At 38.6% G+C, this 19,750-nt stretch overlaps 2 protein-coding genes across 10 annotated transcripts in view; one reads left to right on the top strand and one right to left on the bottom strand.

Moving 5' to 3' along the window:
- LOC137195520 (disks large homolog 4) overlaps window positions 1–19,750 on the bottom strand; it is a 69,206-nt gene that overhangs the window by 29,004 nt on the left and 20,452 nt on the right. Inside the window, exons 1-2 of one of the 3 annotated variants that reach the window (XM_067607956.1) lie at window positions 17,768–17,978; window positions 7,418–7,579 (exon numbers count right to left, since the gene is read on the bottom strand). In XM_067607956.1, the coding sequence (XP_067464057.1) occupies window positions 7,418–7,579; window positions 17,768–17,869 (264 nt within the window). In that variant the 5' untranslated portion in view covers window positions 17,870–17,978. Of the gene's footprint in view, window positions 1–7,417; window positions 7,580–17,767; window positions 17,979–19,750 lie in introns of those variants that run through there. The other 2 variants (XM_067607957.1, XM_067607958.1) reach the window with 2 other exon arrangements.
- Window positions 1–19,750, top strand: part of zbtb20 (zinc finger and BTB domain containing 20) — a 101,384-nt gene that overhangs the window by 21,219 nt on the left and 60,415 nt on the right. The window contains exons 4-5 of one of the 7 annotated variants that reach the window (XR_010931127.1): window positions 8,407–8,540; window positions 9,455–10,294. The exons of 5 other annotated variants lie outside the window; for them this stretch is intronic. The gene's annotated coding sequence lies outside the window, so the exon portion shown is untranslated. Of the gene's footprint in view, window positions 1–8,406; window positions 10,295–19,750 lie in introns of those variants that run through there. One more of the 7 variants, XR_010931126.1, reaches the window with a different exon arrangement.

Consider the following 19,750-nt stretch of genomic DNA (forward strand, 5'->3'; position numbering starts at 1 on the left):
TTAGAAAATTAAAATACATACCATAACATATATATGTTCCCCTCTAACATATGTATAAATCTACATATATTATATTGTACATATCCATCCTAACTCATAATATTTATTATTTATTGATACACTTTTACATGTTTTAGTTATATCCTTTGCTTCCCTGCGTTTACATATTTATACCACCCAGTATTCCGTACATAATGTTCGTAACTGCATTTCATTGTCTCGGTGTTTGTACTTTGTGCATTGACAGTAAAGTTGAATCTAATCTAATCCAATATGCTGGAGGATAAAGCTTTTTGCCCCTAGTCATTGTTATCTTATTGATATGTTAATGAAAAGCAGCTTATTCAGAATCAGTTAATCAATAAATAACAGTGTGGTCATTATGTCTGTTAAAACAGAATGGATTTGACCCTGCACAGCTAAAGCTGCTACTCTAAACAATAACAATATTGTTTATTCTGTACATAAATGATATAAATGAGGTTTCCAAAATATTGTAACTTATATTATTTGCAGATGATTGAATTAAAGGCTCTAAAATTTAAAGATCTAAAGGTCGATTGAAAGGTCATCTTCAAAACGATTCAAATAATATATAGAGCAAAAAGCCAATTATTACCTGAGAGTGTCCAAAAGTTGTTTAAAAAGAGAGAAAGTCAATATGATTTGCATGTTCAAAAAACAATTAATGTAAAGTATCATTGTATTCAGTCAAAGGAGTGAATTTATGGAACAGCTGTAGTAAGGAACTGAAGACATTTGAATACTCAGTGAGCTAAAAAATTGTTTAAAAATAACTGAACAAATATGAAAAGGGATGATCAGAAACAAACACTGGCATAGAAGGACAGGGTACAGGATATGTAATTGTGTTTTTTTTTATTGTTTTGTTTTGTTTTGTCTTTATTGTTAGATGACTGATGTTACTTTTGAGGTCAAATATGACGTGTTGTTAGAAGGCATTAAAGCTGCAGCTTCAGCCTACACCTTTTTCAGACTGCAGGAATCTTTTAAGTTGTCTTATTGTGTCGTTTTCAGCCGTGGTTATCTCTAATTTTTTCTGTTATTGATTGCAGACCGAAATAAACTCCAAATTTAAAAAAAAAAACCAATACACCGTGTGCCTATGAATTCTACAAACAGCAGCAGTGCAGCATTTTCACATGTCAGGAGACGCTTTTCCTCCCACTGGAAAAGTTCAGTATTGCAGCAAAGCACATCATTAAAGTATGAATGTTGGGACAGCTGTAGTTGCTGATCCAAGTAAGAGTACCTGGGAGGTGGATTAGTGCTGATACTGGTATTTACAGACACTATCTGTGCACCTCTCTCTCCTAATATAGACATGGCCTGCTGTTAATGGCTCCTCTGGAGACACTTTGGACGGGGAGACATTTGCTCAGCGGCACATCAGCAGTAGATGCTAACAGCAGCAGAAAATAGAGCATTACTGAATTATTTAATCATCAGAGTGTGTATGTTATCTTACATGAACATAAGATTGAATGTGTTTGTAACAGAAGTCGAAACAGTTCTGGTTATTTTTCATGAGAGACTTCTTTATTTATATTTTTCTCTTTGCTCTTCTTACTGGTTTGAAGTAGGCGGGGGTCCTGTCGGGAAAAAGTGCTGTCATGTATGTCACCGCTGTCGAGCACATCTGATCAAACTGCACCCAAACTGTCCTGATGAAGCAGATTAACTGAGTTTTAAAGGTGTTTCATTACCTTATCTTTGATTATTGCTTCTTTAGTCATTATTATTTAATGTCATAGAGAAATACTTCAGGTTTTAAACCAGTCACAAACAGGGAGAGGGGTGGGGGGGAGGGTGATTGTGTAGTGTGGAGAGGTGAAGGAGAGGCATACAACTAATAATAAGAGGTGTGAAACAATAATTGACGCAGACCAGAGTTTCCATTAGAACATACTCACCATAACACACAGTAACGAACAGGGTCACAAAACAAAAACATGTCAAGACTGAGCCCCCCCTGCATGAGGTCACCATGACACTGTGTGAGGAGGGAATAGTAGCGGAAGAGTAACACAAAGTGCAGATAAGCCAGCTACCACCACATCATCATCATCATCATCATCATCATCATAAATTACCCAGAGGATGGATAATCTGTTATACTTCATCCCTTTAGACATATCAGAATACACATGATCATGCTCATTGACGTGCGTCTGAGTGGCTAAAAAACAAAATGGCTCCCAACAGTGTTTGGTCCTCAGTCGTCCATCTGCCTGAGACTGATATTAAAACCATCATGGACGCCCTCCACTAACATATAATCTTGCAAACAACTCACTTTTGAGCATAGTGAGCCCAGACCTTGATACTTGGTAGTGCATTCAGCTCTCCGTGAAGAGGAACACACGACTTCATAAATAATGGCAGTATTCCAGAAATAGAAATAGGGCCAATCCTGGTTCCCAAAACATCGTGAACAACATCAACATGCTCGCCTTCCATGTGGTAGGAAAATATATCCTCCAGGCTGAATTTTATAATACTGTGGATATTATTATTCCTGTAATTTTAATTTCACTTACTGTACCACCACCACTTCATATATGGCATGTTGCCGTTCATAAGACAGTTTTGTATTTCACTCTAAAGTTTTGATTCAGTGTTTATCTGTTAACATTGTGAACACCATTTTTTGCAAATATTCAAAGTCTCAGTGAGGAGGGAAGGGGACGCTCTTGTGATGCAGCACCGCTTCATGATTTTAGGTGTGTTTTTGCACAGAAGTATTACATATGTCTGGAGGGACGATGTGAAGAAAATGTTTTTGCAGCCTACTTTTTAAACCACACATTCCTCCAAACAGAAGCGCCTTTGTTGTATAAAGGCAACGAGGTGGTGAGGGAGCAACCAAACTAGAGTCTTACACTGTAGATCTTTGATCTGTAACATGTTCAAGCTGATTTTGCATTTGCTGTTTCTGTGTGTCATAGTAAAACGTTTGTAAATGAATGCACTCAGGCTAGTTACAGAGCATGTCAAACAAATCATCTATTGAAGATTAAGATATAGAGGATTATGTTCTCCAAATGTTTCAGACTCTCACTTTGTACAAAAACGATACACTCAAGATTCATCCAAATAAAATGCGGATATTATTGGAGCGAGTGCTGTAAATATGCGTGCAATGAGTTGTTTGACTAAATATCATAATAGCTGAGCAATAGACTGATTTATTTTCAGGCACACGGTGTCAGGAAATCCACATCAAGGAAGGAACAGTGCATATTTAATGGCCGTAAGCATTTAAACAGTAAATAATCTTCTTTATCTGTGTGTTTTCAGTACTAAATGTGGTCATATATAAGTCTTAAACTTATTTTTGCTGATAGGTGAGTAAAACAATATCAAGACTAGCGAAAGCTCCTAGGCCCTAGAGAAGCATGATAGAAAAACACATGAATAACACTGAGCTAATTCAGGGCATAAAGTCATGTTAAACAAACACCGTTGACTGATGAGTAGTCATAAAGTTGCATTACAACTTCTTCAGTTCGGCCGCCTCTCAGTGATGTTTCTGCCCCTTCCTTTATCATAGATTGCTTGTATAAAAGCAGCCGTCCAGCAAAATGCACTTTGTCCCCTGATCTCAGTGAAATGATCCATGAATCATGATAACAATGATTAAGACATGTAAGTACAGCCAGTAAAGCGATTCGGCTGTGTGGCATGTGGGGGATATCCGTGCATATTAAGAAATATTCAACTTTTGATGCCTGATGAAGTCTGTCACTGAAGTGTTTGCCTCTTACAAAAACATTTTTAACAAAATTCTTATTAACAAATGATGTTAAAGTGCAAACAGTCTACAGTTATATTGCTTTTTATTCTATGCTTTTGTCCCCAACACTGCAGGTCAGGTATGCAGGAGCTTGACTTGTCGATGTAAGTATCATATCCTATGTAAACCAGTAACCAGTATCCGCTAATTTCCCAGCGGTGAAAAGCCCTAACATAGGCTAAATTTGGGTATCACAGACAGGACTAAATGTCAAAAGTATACAATTTATGACTATATACCGTGAGAGAGAACTGGCTATGGTTAGCAGTTGTGACTATTAAAGGATTGGGCTATTTCCCATTGAAGGTGCAAATGTTTTGAAACAGGTAACAAATACATAGTTAGATTTTTTTTTTTTTAAAGGCTCAGTAATTTCCCAAAACAGCTGGGCACTGTTGCTCTTAGCAAACGTTACTCAAACAGCAGTGAATAGTGCATTTGTTTGGGACCATTTTTAGCTGAGGATTAATACACATTTCGTGCTGTAGTGAGTATTTACGGCAGCAGTACAGTTTATGTGGGATTGACTCAGTATTGACTTTGGTGCAGTAATGTGGCTCATGGATGAGTTTTTAATAGTTTTTGGACACAAAACTAGCACAGACGAATTCAGATTTTGGCTACTAACACAATATTTGTTGGTAGCAAACATTCATTGTTGATTTTGGTTTTTTCATGTGATTTGTCAATAAGAAAAATATAGAATATCTCCAGCCTTATCATATCATGACATTTGTCTTGAGACCTTTTATGGATACTAACTTCTTACTTACAATGTAGTTCTTACTTGGCATGAAAAAATACTTTATCTCCTGTATGTGGACACACTGATACATTGATGGAAAAAAACAATTCCAAGACCACAAGCTTCTGGGAAATGACTGAATGAGTCATGTAATGGATCTGAAGCACCAGTGGGCTGACACCACATTCAAAATCTTCTCTTAAACAGACTTAAATGACCTCATAATGGTGGATTTTAGGGAAAGGAGCAAGTCTCCGTCCCTGTCACCATAATAAATGGTGCACCCATCATCACCCTGAATAATTACTGATCCCTTGGCATGGTGCTGGATGACAAACTCCACTGGGACAATGAGAATTAATCCAACCAAGGAGAAAGACCAGTAAGGGACAGCATACTGTCCACCCTTCATAAAAGTAAACAATATGTTCTTGAATTGTTATACAGTACTAGTTTCTGTCATGATGACAATGTGTTGAATGAGTATTTATATTAAATACAAGACAAACTGGTCTAACAGAAGCAGTAAACATTAGAGCAGGTCACACAGGACTCACATGTTCCACCCTTCTGTTGTGAACCTCCAACAGCAGACACTGACGAAACAACCACAACCAAATTATGGCTGGTGCTGGTTTCTCTCAGTATTATTCATTACTTATTGTTTATACTGAACTGAACTGTCTCCATTTACTGACAACCCAGTAGTCAGCTGCTTATACTGGTGTTCAGTGTAAAACGTAAGACAAAAGCAACATTTAAGAAATATAAAAATGGTTTAATGTAAATCAAATGAGATGAGAGAGTGGTTTGGATTCATGACATACATTTCTTTTTATATGAAACTCACTGAAAAGTGATGCTACAGCAGTAAGTAACATGTACTTTAACTGTAGGTTTCAAATGGCACAGTATTACGTAAAACAGGTTGTGGCTGATTGCTGTCATACAGTGCAGTTTCATTAACCTGTATTAATGTGATATGCTGATGTGAGGCTCATTTAAAAATCTGTCTCTTTGAGAGTAAGTTGTGTGCGCACTGTGTCATCAAATGAATTGTTCCTAGTAGCCACGATACCTGGAGCTGACTCTCTAATGTCACTACTCTTCACCAGTTTGACAGTGTTCCTAAACCGAGCCCCCTCTCAAGCACCCTCAAGGAGAACTCTCTACGGCTGCCGCAGCTCACGCTGAACAGGCTTTGTATGTTTTAAATAGCAGCGGTAAAGCACAATAACTCAGCCTCGTCTCTCTCTCTGCTCATTAAAAAAAGGAGCATTTTAATGGACATATCTGCTCCCCGGGGACTTCACGGTACTCCCATGTGGGAAATAGTGAAACACTTCCCCCCCCCTCAAAGCAAATAAATACAGGAACTCTTAAGTCTTAAAAGCCAGTGAGGCAGTTAAACAACATGAGTAGGCATATGAGATGGATCATTATTAAGTGGGCAATATAGCTTACACCTGCTTGCGTTTGTAGCTGCAGTATGTATTCATTAATGCACTCCAGGCAAAGTGACTGCGCTCATGTTCCTACTGATGTCAGCCGTATGCGTTCACCGCGTGACCCTCAGCTCCGGTGTTGCCTGTGTCGATGTCTCATAGGGGTTTGTTTCTCTCGATTAGATTTAGCATTTGTAAGATATCTGTCTGAGTAGAAGTTCAGTGTCTGTACTAGGAGCTGCTATAATTGTACCTGGTATTTGCACCCATAGTTCTGGATTACTTTTTCCCCTTTAAAACGTAAGCGCATGTGTCCAGTGTTAAAGCTTTATGTCACTTCATGGAAAATGATCAGTGTCATTGGATTAGAGGAGGAATCACAGACTTTTCTTCATAAATGTACGTGGTTCTGTTCCTGCAACTGCATGTGCCATTTATGCTTTGTTGTTATAGTTTTTCCATTAAAAAATACACACACACACACACACACACACACACATATATATATATATATATATATACACATATATATATATGTATATTAGATCCATTACTACTGTCACACTTTGTAATCAATTACAATAAATGGATCTCCGACCACATCCTGATGTGGTTCAGGTGATCAGATTACCAAACCCTGAAGGCACCTTGTGTCCACTTGCACTTTGATTTTCAGGCTGCTAAGTTCTGATATCAAATGACCTCATAAATATATTATATTCCCATTAAAGTGTTTATATTTAAGAATTGGTTAATTTCAAAATAACACACCATTTAAGTTATAACATAATGTGTTGTAATATTGCAACAGTGTATGGGCTAAATTAAACTCTTACTATAAATTTAACAATCTTAGAGTTATGTCTCTGAATTTAGCAAATTAGAATGAATAAAACATTACTATCAATCTGTCTTGTGATTAATGCATTGTAAGTAATTAGGGATGTTATTGTAATGACTCATTTTGCTTTAATTTTAACTCTTATACAATCAATACAATCACCTACTTCTACAGTAGATACAGTTAGTTTACTTCTAGATATGTTTTGATTGGAAGAAAATATGTGGACTATGGACTTAAAAACACAGAGGGCAGTAATTATACTGAGTGGCTCACAGTGGTAACAGTGAATATGAGGTCAAAAATGATGTCACTGATGTCACACAGATTATGCTGTGATAAAGATATAATTGTGACCTACTGGTTGAGGAGTGTGTGTGTGTGTGTGTGATGCACACTGCAGTGTGTTACCGTATGTTCGCCTTTCAAGAAGATAGAGTGTGTTTTTATTCTAGCACAGTAACAGAGCTGACGGCTGAGTGTATCGTGCTGTTGTAATAGTGTTAGGTATTGATCAACAGTGTACATAAATGTGTGTGTGTGTGTGTGTGTGTGAGCTTGTGCCTTACCTTGACAGGAGAGATATGTGTGTGTGGTGTGTAGCCATGTATAGCCTCCATGGCAGCAAGGTTCTTGTCACTCATGTGAAGCATCTCGGCACTTTTCCCTGGAGCCAGATGTGCTGGACTGTGCTCCAAGGGGGGCGTCTCCTCATCCTGGTACCTGTACTTCTGCAGACACACACACAGATACAGACACGGCTGTTAGTCCTAACTTCTCATGTGTAAAAATCAGCGGAAAACAATGTCAGAGGTTGATAATGTTTATATCACAATTAGAATCTACTGTCAACCTGATTATTGTCGACTTTTCTTTTTTTCTGTCCTTAAAACATAATCGTGTAAATGACAGACTCTCGTCTCCAAGGACACAGACCATTATTTCCATCACAGATGAATCTTAAGCCAAATGTGGACAATTTATATCCACATCTTGTAAATCTCATAACATGTGTGACGCCCACGAGTGCAAAGTGAAGACATCAGAGAAACAGAGGCCTCAAAATGTCGCCATTGTGCATTGATGAGCAAGGCGGTCATCCTCCACAACCACATGGAGCAACCAGAGCCATGACTCATAGCGGCTCTACTGTAGCAGATCATGCAGCTTCTTCCTAGTAACCTTACTCCCCTACCGATATCCCACACCTGGGCAACCTGCCAGCAGCCCACTGCGTTAGCCACACATGGTGGGTTTCATTCTAGGCGCGATGACACAAAATCTGCACACAGCATTTTCCATCACAAACACATCAGAAGGTGGGCAGCGTCACACTGTCCTGTATGTTAACACTTGTGTTATTGTTACTAATCCGTACCCGCCTAATGCCCCCCCACACTCACAATATGCTCTGCTGCACTGCAGATGTGAAGCAGCTCATTCTGAAAACAGAGAAATTTGGAGGGATCATCTGAATTTTGGCTGATGGCCTGATGGCCAGCCCTGCCACTTTCTCTCTCTCTCTCCCTCTCCCTCTCTCTCTTTTTTTTGGAGGCAGACGGAGAGGGAGGTGCATCACCACCGAGCCCTGTCTCAGACAGGCTGCCTAGCAACCAGAGCAGAGCAGAGATTGCAGTGCCACAGTTGGGGCTGCCAGCATCATTCCTGGATCACATTACACTGAGACAGCAAGTAAGAGAAGGAGTGAAATAGAGATGAAGATAGAGGAGAAAGTGAGGGGGATGGGTAAAAATGGAAAAAAAAAAAGTGAGCGCATCAATAAAGGAAAGCAGAAAACAGCAGCATGATGGTGGACCAGAGAGAAAATGAATAGCTGATAGCATGATTCCATAATTACAGGTTGGTAGGCAGGAAACAATTGATTTTTTCTTTATTAAGCACTGCAGTCAGGCACTATTACATTAATGTAAACATAAGTTGTAAAATATTACCTAACTGTCTACCAGCAACTACCCATATGCAGTATAATACAGAACAGTACAACTGCTGCTTATTTAACTATTCACAGTCCCGGCTAGATCAGTAGACTCTAAAAAGTTTTATCAAATAACAAAACATTAAAACAAAACTCAAACAGAACAATTAAATTACATGAATCACAGCACAAAGTAGCCCTGAGCACTTTGGTCTCTACTGCCTCCCCCTCTTCTGCATGACAACATTCATGCTGCCATGTTGCCTTCTGTCCCACTGGTGGGGGATGTGACCGTCAATGCTTAAGCTCTCTTACAAAGTGTCCTTCTGGAGAGGGGTTTAGGTGCATTTCCTCTGACCAGTAAATTGTATGATTCCTGGATGAGTCCAACATTCATTTATTAGGAGGTGAATAAATACTGATGAATCTCATGAATTCAGTTTTGACTAAAAAGCTGATTTTATACCTATTTTGGTATGACAAGCTGAATTATGACAAATGTAAATACAATGGATTCATGTGAAATTAAAGGGAGCATTTTTCAAACAGTTATCACAGTGCCAAAACCAGTGAGAGAGTAAGGGACCACTTAACTCCTGGGTATCATCAAAGTTCATTACAGTTTTCCAGCCAGTTAATTACTCATCATTGTATTCACCTGCTGTTCCAGGTGTGAATCAGTCCTTGATTGCTAGAGTGAAAATGAGCAGCTCTGAGTCCTGGGAACAAAGACGGGGAGCTTCCACTCGAGATGATTACACCTTGACACCTTTTCTGAAGAGTGTAGCAGCAATTAGTATTTTCCCTTTTCCATAATTTTTTACACAGATCCATACCTGCAACATCTCACATACGCTGCACAATTTCAAACCAATTCACTCATCATAAAATACTGTCTGATTGTTAAAGTGCAGTATTGATACCCACATTTAAATCTAGTACACATGCTAACAGTGGAAATAGACCAAACAAAACAAAACAAAAAAACTTTGTTACAAGACAACACTGCAGGTCAGCAGTGAACAAGACATATTAAAATTCATATTAATATATTGCCATTTAATTCATTAAAACATTTATCTCTAGAAAGGATTAATCAAAAGCACTAATTTATTCTTAGTCGTGCACTAATGTCTAAAATATATGCATGACAGTGATACTAAGAGTAGAAGGGTCTGGTTCAGCCTGAACTATTGCATTTATCTATTGTGCCTGTTTTGGTACTGTTTAATATCGTTTTATAACATTTAGTTTAGAGCTGATTTGTCAGAAGATTAATTGGCAAATATTTGGATAATTGATTAATCATTTAGCTCTTTTTTAAAAGCAAAAATGCCAAAAATTTGATGGTTTCAGGTTCTCAAATTAGAGTGTTTGCTGCTTTTCTCAGCCTCTTTATTGTGAATAAATTATTCTTAAAAACCAACACATGAGGTGATTCTTTTAGCTGTTTTTTTAACTATAATAATAAATTTGGACTGTTGTTTGAACCAAATAAGACATTTAATGATGTTACTGTGGAATATAGGAAATTGTGTTGGACGTTTTTCACAATTTTGATGTTTTATAGTCCAAAACTATTCATTGATTAGTCAAAAACATAATTTGAAGATTAATCGATAATCGTTAGTTGCAGTCCTAATTTAGTTAAAGGCACTGGATATGCTTCTCTGTCTGTAAATTACTCTCCATTACTATTTTGTACTGTAAGTTGTGCAAATAAAGGCCTTACTCGTATTATATAGCTACTTTTAATCCATCTCAATTAGGTCCAATCAAAACCTTAAAAATATTAATGTCTTTCAAGATGATTTTCTTGTCAATGTAATGCCAGATGTATTATATGTTTTATTAAAGCTGATGAAAAGATGAAATCAATCAGAGGCACTAACAGATCTTTTACAATCTATGTTGGTATATGAAGATAAGTTAGCAGTATTTTTAGATAGAAAGGCAAACAAAATAAGGGAAAGTTTCCTTTATTCGTTCTTTCCTTATGTTGTAATAAACAGCACGCACTCCCATGTTCACCATTAGATTAATACAGAGCTTGACCAGTACAGGCAAAACAAACAGGATATGATATACTCTGTTTTAATAAACATAATTGGACATTATGTCAATAAAATGTATTTTCCTGGGGTTCCTTTCACACAAGCAGGGGGTTTCTAACAGCTTGCAACAATTAAAATCTGCCTCTTACTGTACAAGCAGCCCACCACATTACCACTGCAACACAATACCTTTGGGTTTAGGAGGCTTTATTGTATCAATATATCATTGTGGAAGGAATCCAGTACATCTTAAAGGAAATACTGTGTTATGAAGGTCAATAGAATAGAATAGAAAGTCTCCAAAGTCTACAGATGCATGTGTTGGCCCTTGTGTACTGTAATAAGAATTGAACACTGAGAGGCTGAATAAGCTGTTCCTTTAATGGTTAAATGAGTTAACTTAATGTAGAGCAAATGTCAAATACTATCTGCCATCATCTCAGATTGTAATTCAAGGACCAAGCTTGAGCTTTTAAATTACTGTGCATTAGGTAATGGAATGAAAGCTAACCTTACCTCTCAGGCATGTAATTTCCAAGAAACTTAGACTGCAAATGCATTTGCAGGAACCACGAGAGGCTCCTCAGGTGTAAATTAAAGATGGCAAATCCCCACAGCATCTTCACAGAATTTAAGCTTTTGCAAGTTCATCTATTTGCATTTTCTTTAACAGTGATTAATCCATTTTCCCCCTATATTTGGATTAATTTTAACATTTGCTGCTCTGATGAACTCAGAGGGATTTTATGTTAGGTGCTAAATCTGCATGCAGCTTTACAATGCTATATGAATGAAGTATATGCTGGAATATAGTTGTATGCAGCACAATACATACTGTATTAGTAAAGTAAATCTCGGCAGGTAAATGTACTTGAATTAGACAGAATTTGAATCCATTAAATGAAGAAATATTTTCACCTCTTTTGTATAAAGACATATTTTAAATGTATATCTCCTACATTCACCTGCTTTTAAATGTGACCTAGGCTTAAGCTTGAGATCATCCATCAGTAGAGCTGTAAAAAAAAATTAATTTACCTCCCTATACAATCTGTATTTAGGCCAGAACACCTGCTGGATATTAGTGGAGCAAACCCTCACATCCACCCACTGGCACCTTTAAACCAGCCATACTGAGCACTGATGCGAGAACAATGTTTGTCTCCGATGGTCAACAGAACTTTCTCTTTTCCACTACGATCCATCACAATACAGCCATTGTTGCCTTCTCAGTTGATTTTCACTCTCAAGTGTCTCCTCAAGTGCCAAACCCCAACACAGCTTTCATCTCATTTGCATTATCACGATTACTGCTGCCAGCCAACACCTACCACTACAACTGTTTTTTTCATGTATATGTAAGCCTCCGAGGACAGGAAATTCACTCATCTTCTGCCAATGCTAACTTCAGACTATTCTCCAAGGTGTTTCAGCACAACACTTTGACAAGTATTAGTATCCTGTAGCTATGTATGCTGCAACAACAACAACAACAACAACAGACTTTACATTCACCATGGGGCAGAATGCTTAAAGCTGCACAAGGCAGGATACTGTAAGAATCCACTCAGCCAAAATCAAAAAGTGGGGCTGCAACAAAGAAGAGCTTCTTATCCCCCCCATGGAGACGCTCTAGATTCACCCTCTTCGCCCAAATTGAAGTCTGCTGTTGAGTGTAGTCGCTCTAATCTCTTTGAAATGCCGAAAATGAACAGCAAAATAGCTTGTACCTGAACAGCACCGCAACCATAGAAAGATCTGCTCATCAATACAAGCTGAACCTCAACATTTTCATTGCACTCAGTAAATAAGGAGACATTTTGATATTTTTGGAGTGGAATTTTTTTTCTTAAAGTTCACCTCTCAGTGCCGTTTGTGTGCTATTATGCTGAGTGGAAACCTTTTTTTCTAAGAGTGTAATTTAAAAGTACATGCCAAATGACACAAGACCAGGAAGGAACAGTGGAAATGTTTTTACACATTTATGATTGATAATGTATTTGTCCATTTATTATTGTAAGTCAAGCTCCAAAAACAGCAGCAGGAATACCCCCATTTGTATGAAAAAGGTATGCAATAGCCCTTTGCAGGGGGTCCCAAGGAGACATCCTTGATTATCTTACTAAAACTTTGATCAAAAACACTTTCAGCTCTAGATGTTTTGAAGTACGCTACTGTCCCAACCAAACGTAAGACTGTCTCTAAAAATATAAAATCCCTTAAGTGCTTTTGGACTTTCTTCACCACCAGAAGGCCTGTATTACAACGGTGAAACTGAAAAAATCATAAAAAATACATAAAGAAAACATTTTTTTTTTCAACGTTCTGTCATTCTTACATTTCGGTCTGAAATATTCACTTGTTAATTTATGTCCTTGCATTAATGAGATTCTGAATCTCATTTCTGAGGGATGATTCATCATCGGCATTGATGAGACCCACACAGATGTATCATCCTCAAATTTAATAATCAGATTAGAGTCATAGATACACTAAATGGTGCCACAGTGGGTGCTTCGCTGCAGTGCTTCTGCTGAGGGTTGCACAGTTGTGTTCCATGCTTATATTTATATATGTAACAAAAATTGCAGATAAATGTGGACATGAAGTTTGGTTATACCTTAACTTAAACCTAACTTGAACTGACTCAAAACATCATGGACATAATGACCCCAAATTTAACCAAACCAGGTATAATTGCGGTCTTATAATGAAATTTGTAGTTGCAAAAAAACATGGCCTTCACTTTTTTTGAGGATATTTTATGAAATGCTCTTTTTTTTACTGTATCATGTAATGCAAACAACAAGCAGGACTTCCTAAAACAGTTATACTAATAATTGTCATATTAACTATACAGCTACCCCCCCCCCCCTCCACTCTGTCAGTGCAAGCATGCACACACAATTTTTATGCTGAGTACATACATTTTTATGTATGTTGCACTTGTAGCGGGGGATTGTAGTGTTAACCCTCCCCCATTCCTCTGTTTAGTCCACACACACAAACATGCAAGTGGAGGCCATTTTAACACACAGCGCTGTAAGACTGGTTAATGGTTTCACTAGACAAATGTGTGGCAATGGCAACAGTGGGTATATTCTTTCATCCTATGATGCAAAAACAGCAGCAAACAGCATCTTAAATCAATCTTAAAATGTTTATTATTATTACATGTTTCTTATTTGCTATCCATGTAATAAAAGGGGGGATCTGTTTATCTCTAGCATTTGTGAAAATGTATCTAAATACAGATAACACAACTCACTCCTCACATTAAAATCCAACATACAGTAGCGACTACATACATACTCACACCCACAACCTACTGTACAAACACGAGAGGATGATTTCAAGATGGAAAATAGATGTTTTTATGATGGATATTGGCCATGGTTTAGTGGTTCATTTAGGTTTTTGGGGAGAAATGCTGTCTTAGAGTGTATTTATGTGTTTTGCACTCTGTGAATGAACATGTCCTGGAGGTTGAGTTACTTTGATTCTGTCTGTGCACTACATTTACGCTGAATTTGATTTGAAAGCTTGATGATGCATATCTGTGCCAGATGCTTAGTGGAGTGGGTTTCTCAATAGATAATGTTCTTATCTGCTCAGTGTCTAACAATCAAGATACATTTAAAAAATATCTGACGTTAACTGCCGGTCCACTTCTTAACTATAAAACAGGCCTCAATTGGTTATTCAAGTAGCCCACAGCCATTTCTGCAGCTTTGATGTGCTCACCTCAAGGTTTTTAATGGCAAACCATGTAACCAGGCAACCCATCTCGCATTAATATGGAGATTCATTTCTGGTGGTTATGACATATGTAAAAGATTGTGTTGGCAAGTTTGAGTATTTGAGTTCTGTCAAATAAGCCATCGAGTCTCTTGTGTAGGTTCTGCAGCGTCATCCCATCAGCAAGACACTGTTTGCTTTTATGAGCAACAGCTACTTGTCATTGGTTGCTGTTATTCCTGTTGTTTGCATGGTTTTACAGATAGATAAGGGCCATTTCTGTACAGTGCTTTTACACTGTGAGTGTACTACTTACTCCTACAACCCGCACATATTGCTCACACAACACCAGCTGCAGTACTTGATAGCAGATAAGCTGGGAAGAGCAGGTAAGCAAGGTAGATTCAATCTTAGACCTGAACAATGCATTAATAAATGTCTGCCACCACACGTTGTCGTTGCTGCATTTCTTTCTGCCAGAGTTGCTGCTCTTTTTTTAAAGAATATGACAGAAACAGCGGGATAATATAGGGCAAATCCATATGAGGAAATGTGTGTTTTGCAAAGCTATAAAAGCAGTTACAGTAAGGATGTGAAATGTAAAACCCAGTGCCTCACATACATGAACACAGGCTGCACATTGCAGTGTAGCAACCCACCTCTGCTTTGATATCAACCACTGATATTTTCCAACTCATTACACATAATCACTTGATTGGTTGGCTGGTAATGAGTGAAAGCAGGTCATTTTCCTGTCCATTTTCCAGTAAAGATATTTAAAAATTGATTCTCAGGGTGAGGGGGTCATCGATCTTGATATTGAGATGAAGGCACGCTGATCCCTGAGTCATAAATCATTAATTACATTAATACTCAGTTTCCATTTAAACTCTATCCTTTGGCTAGTTTACATCGAATGGCCTGCGATATAAGTACTGCACTGTATTGTGTCTTAAAGGCACACTTCAGCGAGGCAGTCTGTCTTGATTAAATGTTGTGAGGCCATCAATGAGCATTAAGCATAAAAGAGCACATTAAAGCACTCCTGGATGCTTCCAACCACATAAAGACCCTTTCAATTAAGATCCTGAGTTTAAGATGACTGTGCTGCTCTCTGCCTAAGAACAAAGAAAACAAATATCCTCGGAAGATCACCTTGGAAAATGACCAGTCATGTATCCGTCAGCTATTATAATGTAGATATTCAGCAAATATTTGACAGTCCTGGAAAATATAAGAAAGCTCAGAATGTGCAGAAAAATTGAGACAGGATATAGAGAATCAGTAAAAGCATATACCTGCTATATTATTGATATACTGGATCCCAGAAGATCAGGGCAAATAAAATACCACCAATAACAACCCACCATGAGACCTTAACAGACTTGACAAAGCTGTTTAAGAGTTATTGAACCTGCAGGAAGTACATACAGTATGTGTAAAGAGGACGTATGTGTCCATATTGCAGGGATATACTTAACAACACTAGATAAATAAAAACATTAAAGAAAAACAAAATATCTGCTTGCAATGTGTGCTTGAGACGAGCTGAACCACATTAGCATAAGACAGATCCTTTATAACCAGTATTACACACCACAAGACGAGCACAATTCAGTTTAATTGAGGAGTTAATCCCATTTTGAAATCTGCCATTATTACAGAATAAATGTTTGCGGTGGAGTTACATTTCACTGCTTGGTCACGATGACTGTAAAGGCAACTTGCAAATGTGGGAGTAGAATTTTAATATGTTTTCCTCGAGGAAAGGTGTGGCGTCTCCGATGGAGATGTGGAGGAAGGTATGAGCCAGGAGGGACTGAGGCAAGTGGACACATGGGATTATCTGTGCTAGTATGAGCACAGCAGGACCACCCTTTCACAAAGTCAGAAAGCAAACACCCACATTAATTTTACCAGCAGAGCCCCTCAAATATAGATATTGGTGTCGTCTACCAGGCAAAATATAAAAACAATCATGATTAATCATTAGCAATTACCTAAACCAACAAGAATATCCACCAGTTTCATATCTAATGATACAAGAAGTGAATCAGATTCTTGCAACAACACAGACAACACCGACCAAAATGTAGGAAGAGAATCAACAAACAAATTATCCGGGGCTCTGTACACATGTACACATCATTTTGGCAAGTGTTGAGACAATTCCTGGACCAGTGTAGTCAGATTTGGCTTCAGAAAGCCAACAGACTAGAGTGCCATGTGGAGGGGAACTCTGAGCTGGCTTCAATACTGGAATCACCTGAAGCTGGGAGGGAGGGAGGGAAGGAGAGAGGGATCTGGGATGTGATGGACCGTCAGTGAACAAATGTTGGACAGGAAAAGACAGCATCACCCACTCAGCATTAAATCAAAAGCCAAAACCATACTGCAAATGCACAGCTAAACATAATAGCCGTTTTTTTCCTCTTTTCTTTATTTTTTTGCTGATATAAAGCAGCCGAGAGCTTGGCTCTGATTCATCAGTATAGGCTATAGGGAACAGCAGGTGCACTGTTCATGTTACCTGATTTCAAGCTGGGATAAAGCTTCTCTTGCAGTGTACAGCTTCTCTGATGATGATTGATATTTAAGTGGCTCTGAGCAATAAAATGCATTTCCCAAGGTCAAAAGCTTGGCCATGCAGTTTCCTTTTGCTAAATGTGAACCATATGATTAGCCCTGAAGTGACCCACCCTACAGATAAGGAGGAGACGCTTGATAATGATGGATGTTTCATTCATTAAACATCAGGAAACATTTATGGTAAAGAAAAGCCATCACCTAATACAACCGTGCCTGTAAAGGATGCTGTAGCCCGCTATGTGTAAATCGACCATTAATCGCATTAAAAACACGACCACGCGGTGATGTAAAGGTAATATACGTTTGAATAAACTGGCACCTGAAAGCATATGAACAGGAGAGGAAGCTGTAGGTGAGTGTGATCACTGTACTAATTGTATAGTAGCCGTGCAGTGAGAAAAGCGCGCTTCAGATGAGCTAAAGCCAACACCAGATGGAGGCAATGCAATCACAACTGGCACAAACATAAAACGCGCATTCTTTTTTTCTTACAGAGGCCTGCTCATTATTTTTTGTTGTACATTTGGTACAAATCCCACATTGTGCGTTTAGATAAACTGTCGCTGCTGCAACCGTCGGGTTTGCACCCCGGGCTTACCTACCTTGCACCCGAACATGAGAGAGAGGGTCCGGTTGCTGCAGATGACCTTACACTGGCACATGACCGGCGAGAGACACTTTAAATTCCTGACAGGCAGAGACATCAGTCCAAAGCCTCACACCAGAGCTGGTCGGTCCGCCGCCACTCAGTCAGAGCCACGATACAATTAGACGAGAGCCGTGGAGGATGAGAGGGGAGGAGGAGGGGATGGGGATGGGGGGGTCGGTGGTGTGCAGGTTAATAGACGGGCTGCCCGGTTGAAATGTGACCGTAGCGGTGCTCGGGTCCAATAGGCGTGTTTTTATGCAACTTCAGATCATGCATGTTTGTCACGTTCAAAGCGTCGGTCTGTGACTATACATTGACATGTTGTCCTATGGTTTTTACACCGGCAGCATCACTGATATGCACAAGACTCTCTCTCTCTCTCTCTCTCTCTCTCTCTCTCTCTCTCTCTCTCTCTCTCTCTCTCTCTCTCTCTCTCTCTCTCTCTCTCTCTCTGTAATGATTGACCGTAAAGTTTGTACTCTGTGCGCAGCTGGAAACAGAAGAGAAATCAGTGAAGAGACTTGAATAGACAGCACTCGTTATCCCCAGAGGTAGCATGCAAATAATACTGCTAATAGTATTAAAGTTTTAAAAAAAAAAACACACACACACACACACAAACATCAATCTGAAAGCAGTGGTAGCTGGGAGGTATTTCTGATGCCACATCAAGCAGCCTGGTTCAGCACCACATGTTACAGTGTGATTACTGCGCCCCCTGTTGGATCAGTAGGGACATGCCGGAGGAGGAGCTGTCCGAGGTGCTGAAATGTTTCAAATCAGCGGACAGCCTGAAGGCTACAAAATGTCTTCATGTATCTGCCTTGGTGATTGAGCTGAAAGCTGGTGTCATTCATCAACACGCTCACTCAAGGTTGCTGCCAGTGTTTGTCGACTCACAGCGTTTTATAAATGAGCAAACACAAAATTCATTCACAACATCAACAACAACAACAAAAAAGAAATGTGATCTGCATTTTTATCCCTGTGAAACACACACACACACACACAAACTGCAGCTGATAAATCAGGTACACAATTATATTGTATACTGAATAAATATAGATATAAAAAGTTGTTACAGTTTCACAAGATCAAGATCTTGCATGAAAAGCTCCTTAGGAACCTGTATTATGAGCTCAGTCAGTGACTTTCAGAATTGCGATGGAAGTAAGGGGGACACAGAGAAACTGTGTGGATGTCCTTTAAAGAGGGAGTGGAGGGAATGTGTGGAACCACCCTTTTGTGATATTGAAGAAATGGCCTATTGCAGGTTGTTACTCATTCTTGCAATCTCTTTCAATGTACAGTCAATGCCAGAGCCCCTTATTTAAAATACATTCACTGCCGCAATCAAGGACAGAGCTTTCTGTTTTAGAAAGCAATATCCATGGAAACCATGTTGTGGGTTTGAAAAGCCTTCACGGTGTTATGTGATCAGAGACAAGTGTCAAAGCATAAAGTTAGAACGACTGCGAGGAAAAGCAACGTCATACATCTAGAGTACTAAAAGAAGAGTGTGAACAAGGCTATGCCCACACACTGAAACACACACACACACAAACACACACACACACACAGTGAAATAACATCTTACAAAAAAGTATAGACTACTATTGTTAAAATAAAAATATGTCCACTAATCTCATACCATTCATAGAATATGAAGAAGAATTAATCTGAATCGATTCAGGTAAAAAAAGAGATACTTATCATATCAAAACTGTTACACTCACATTGACAGTGTCTCTCATAGAGCTGATATGGATTTCAGTTGTCTGTTCAAAACTATTAAAAGTATTATGATGAATATGGAATCGTATATATAACTTAAAATGATACCTTGTGATTTTCCTGTAATATATTTGGTCTTACTGATTTCTGAAAAAAATATATAGAAAAGTACTCAAGATAACCTGCAATATTAGTAACAGTA

Source organism: Thunnus thynnus, chromosome 13 (genome assembly GCF_963924715.1).
Source record: "Thunnus thynnus chromosome 13, fThuThy2.1, whole genome shotgun sequence".
Taxonomy (NCBI): domain Eukaryota; kingdom Metazoa; phylum Chordata; class Actinopteri; order Scombriformes; family Scombridae; genus Thunnus; species Thunnus thynnus.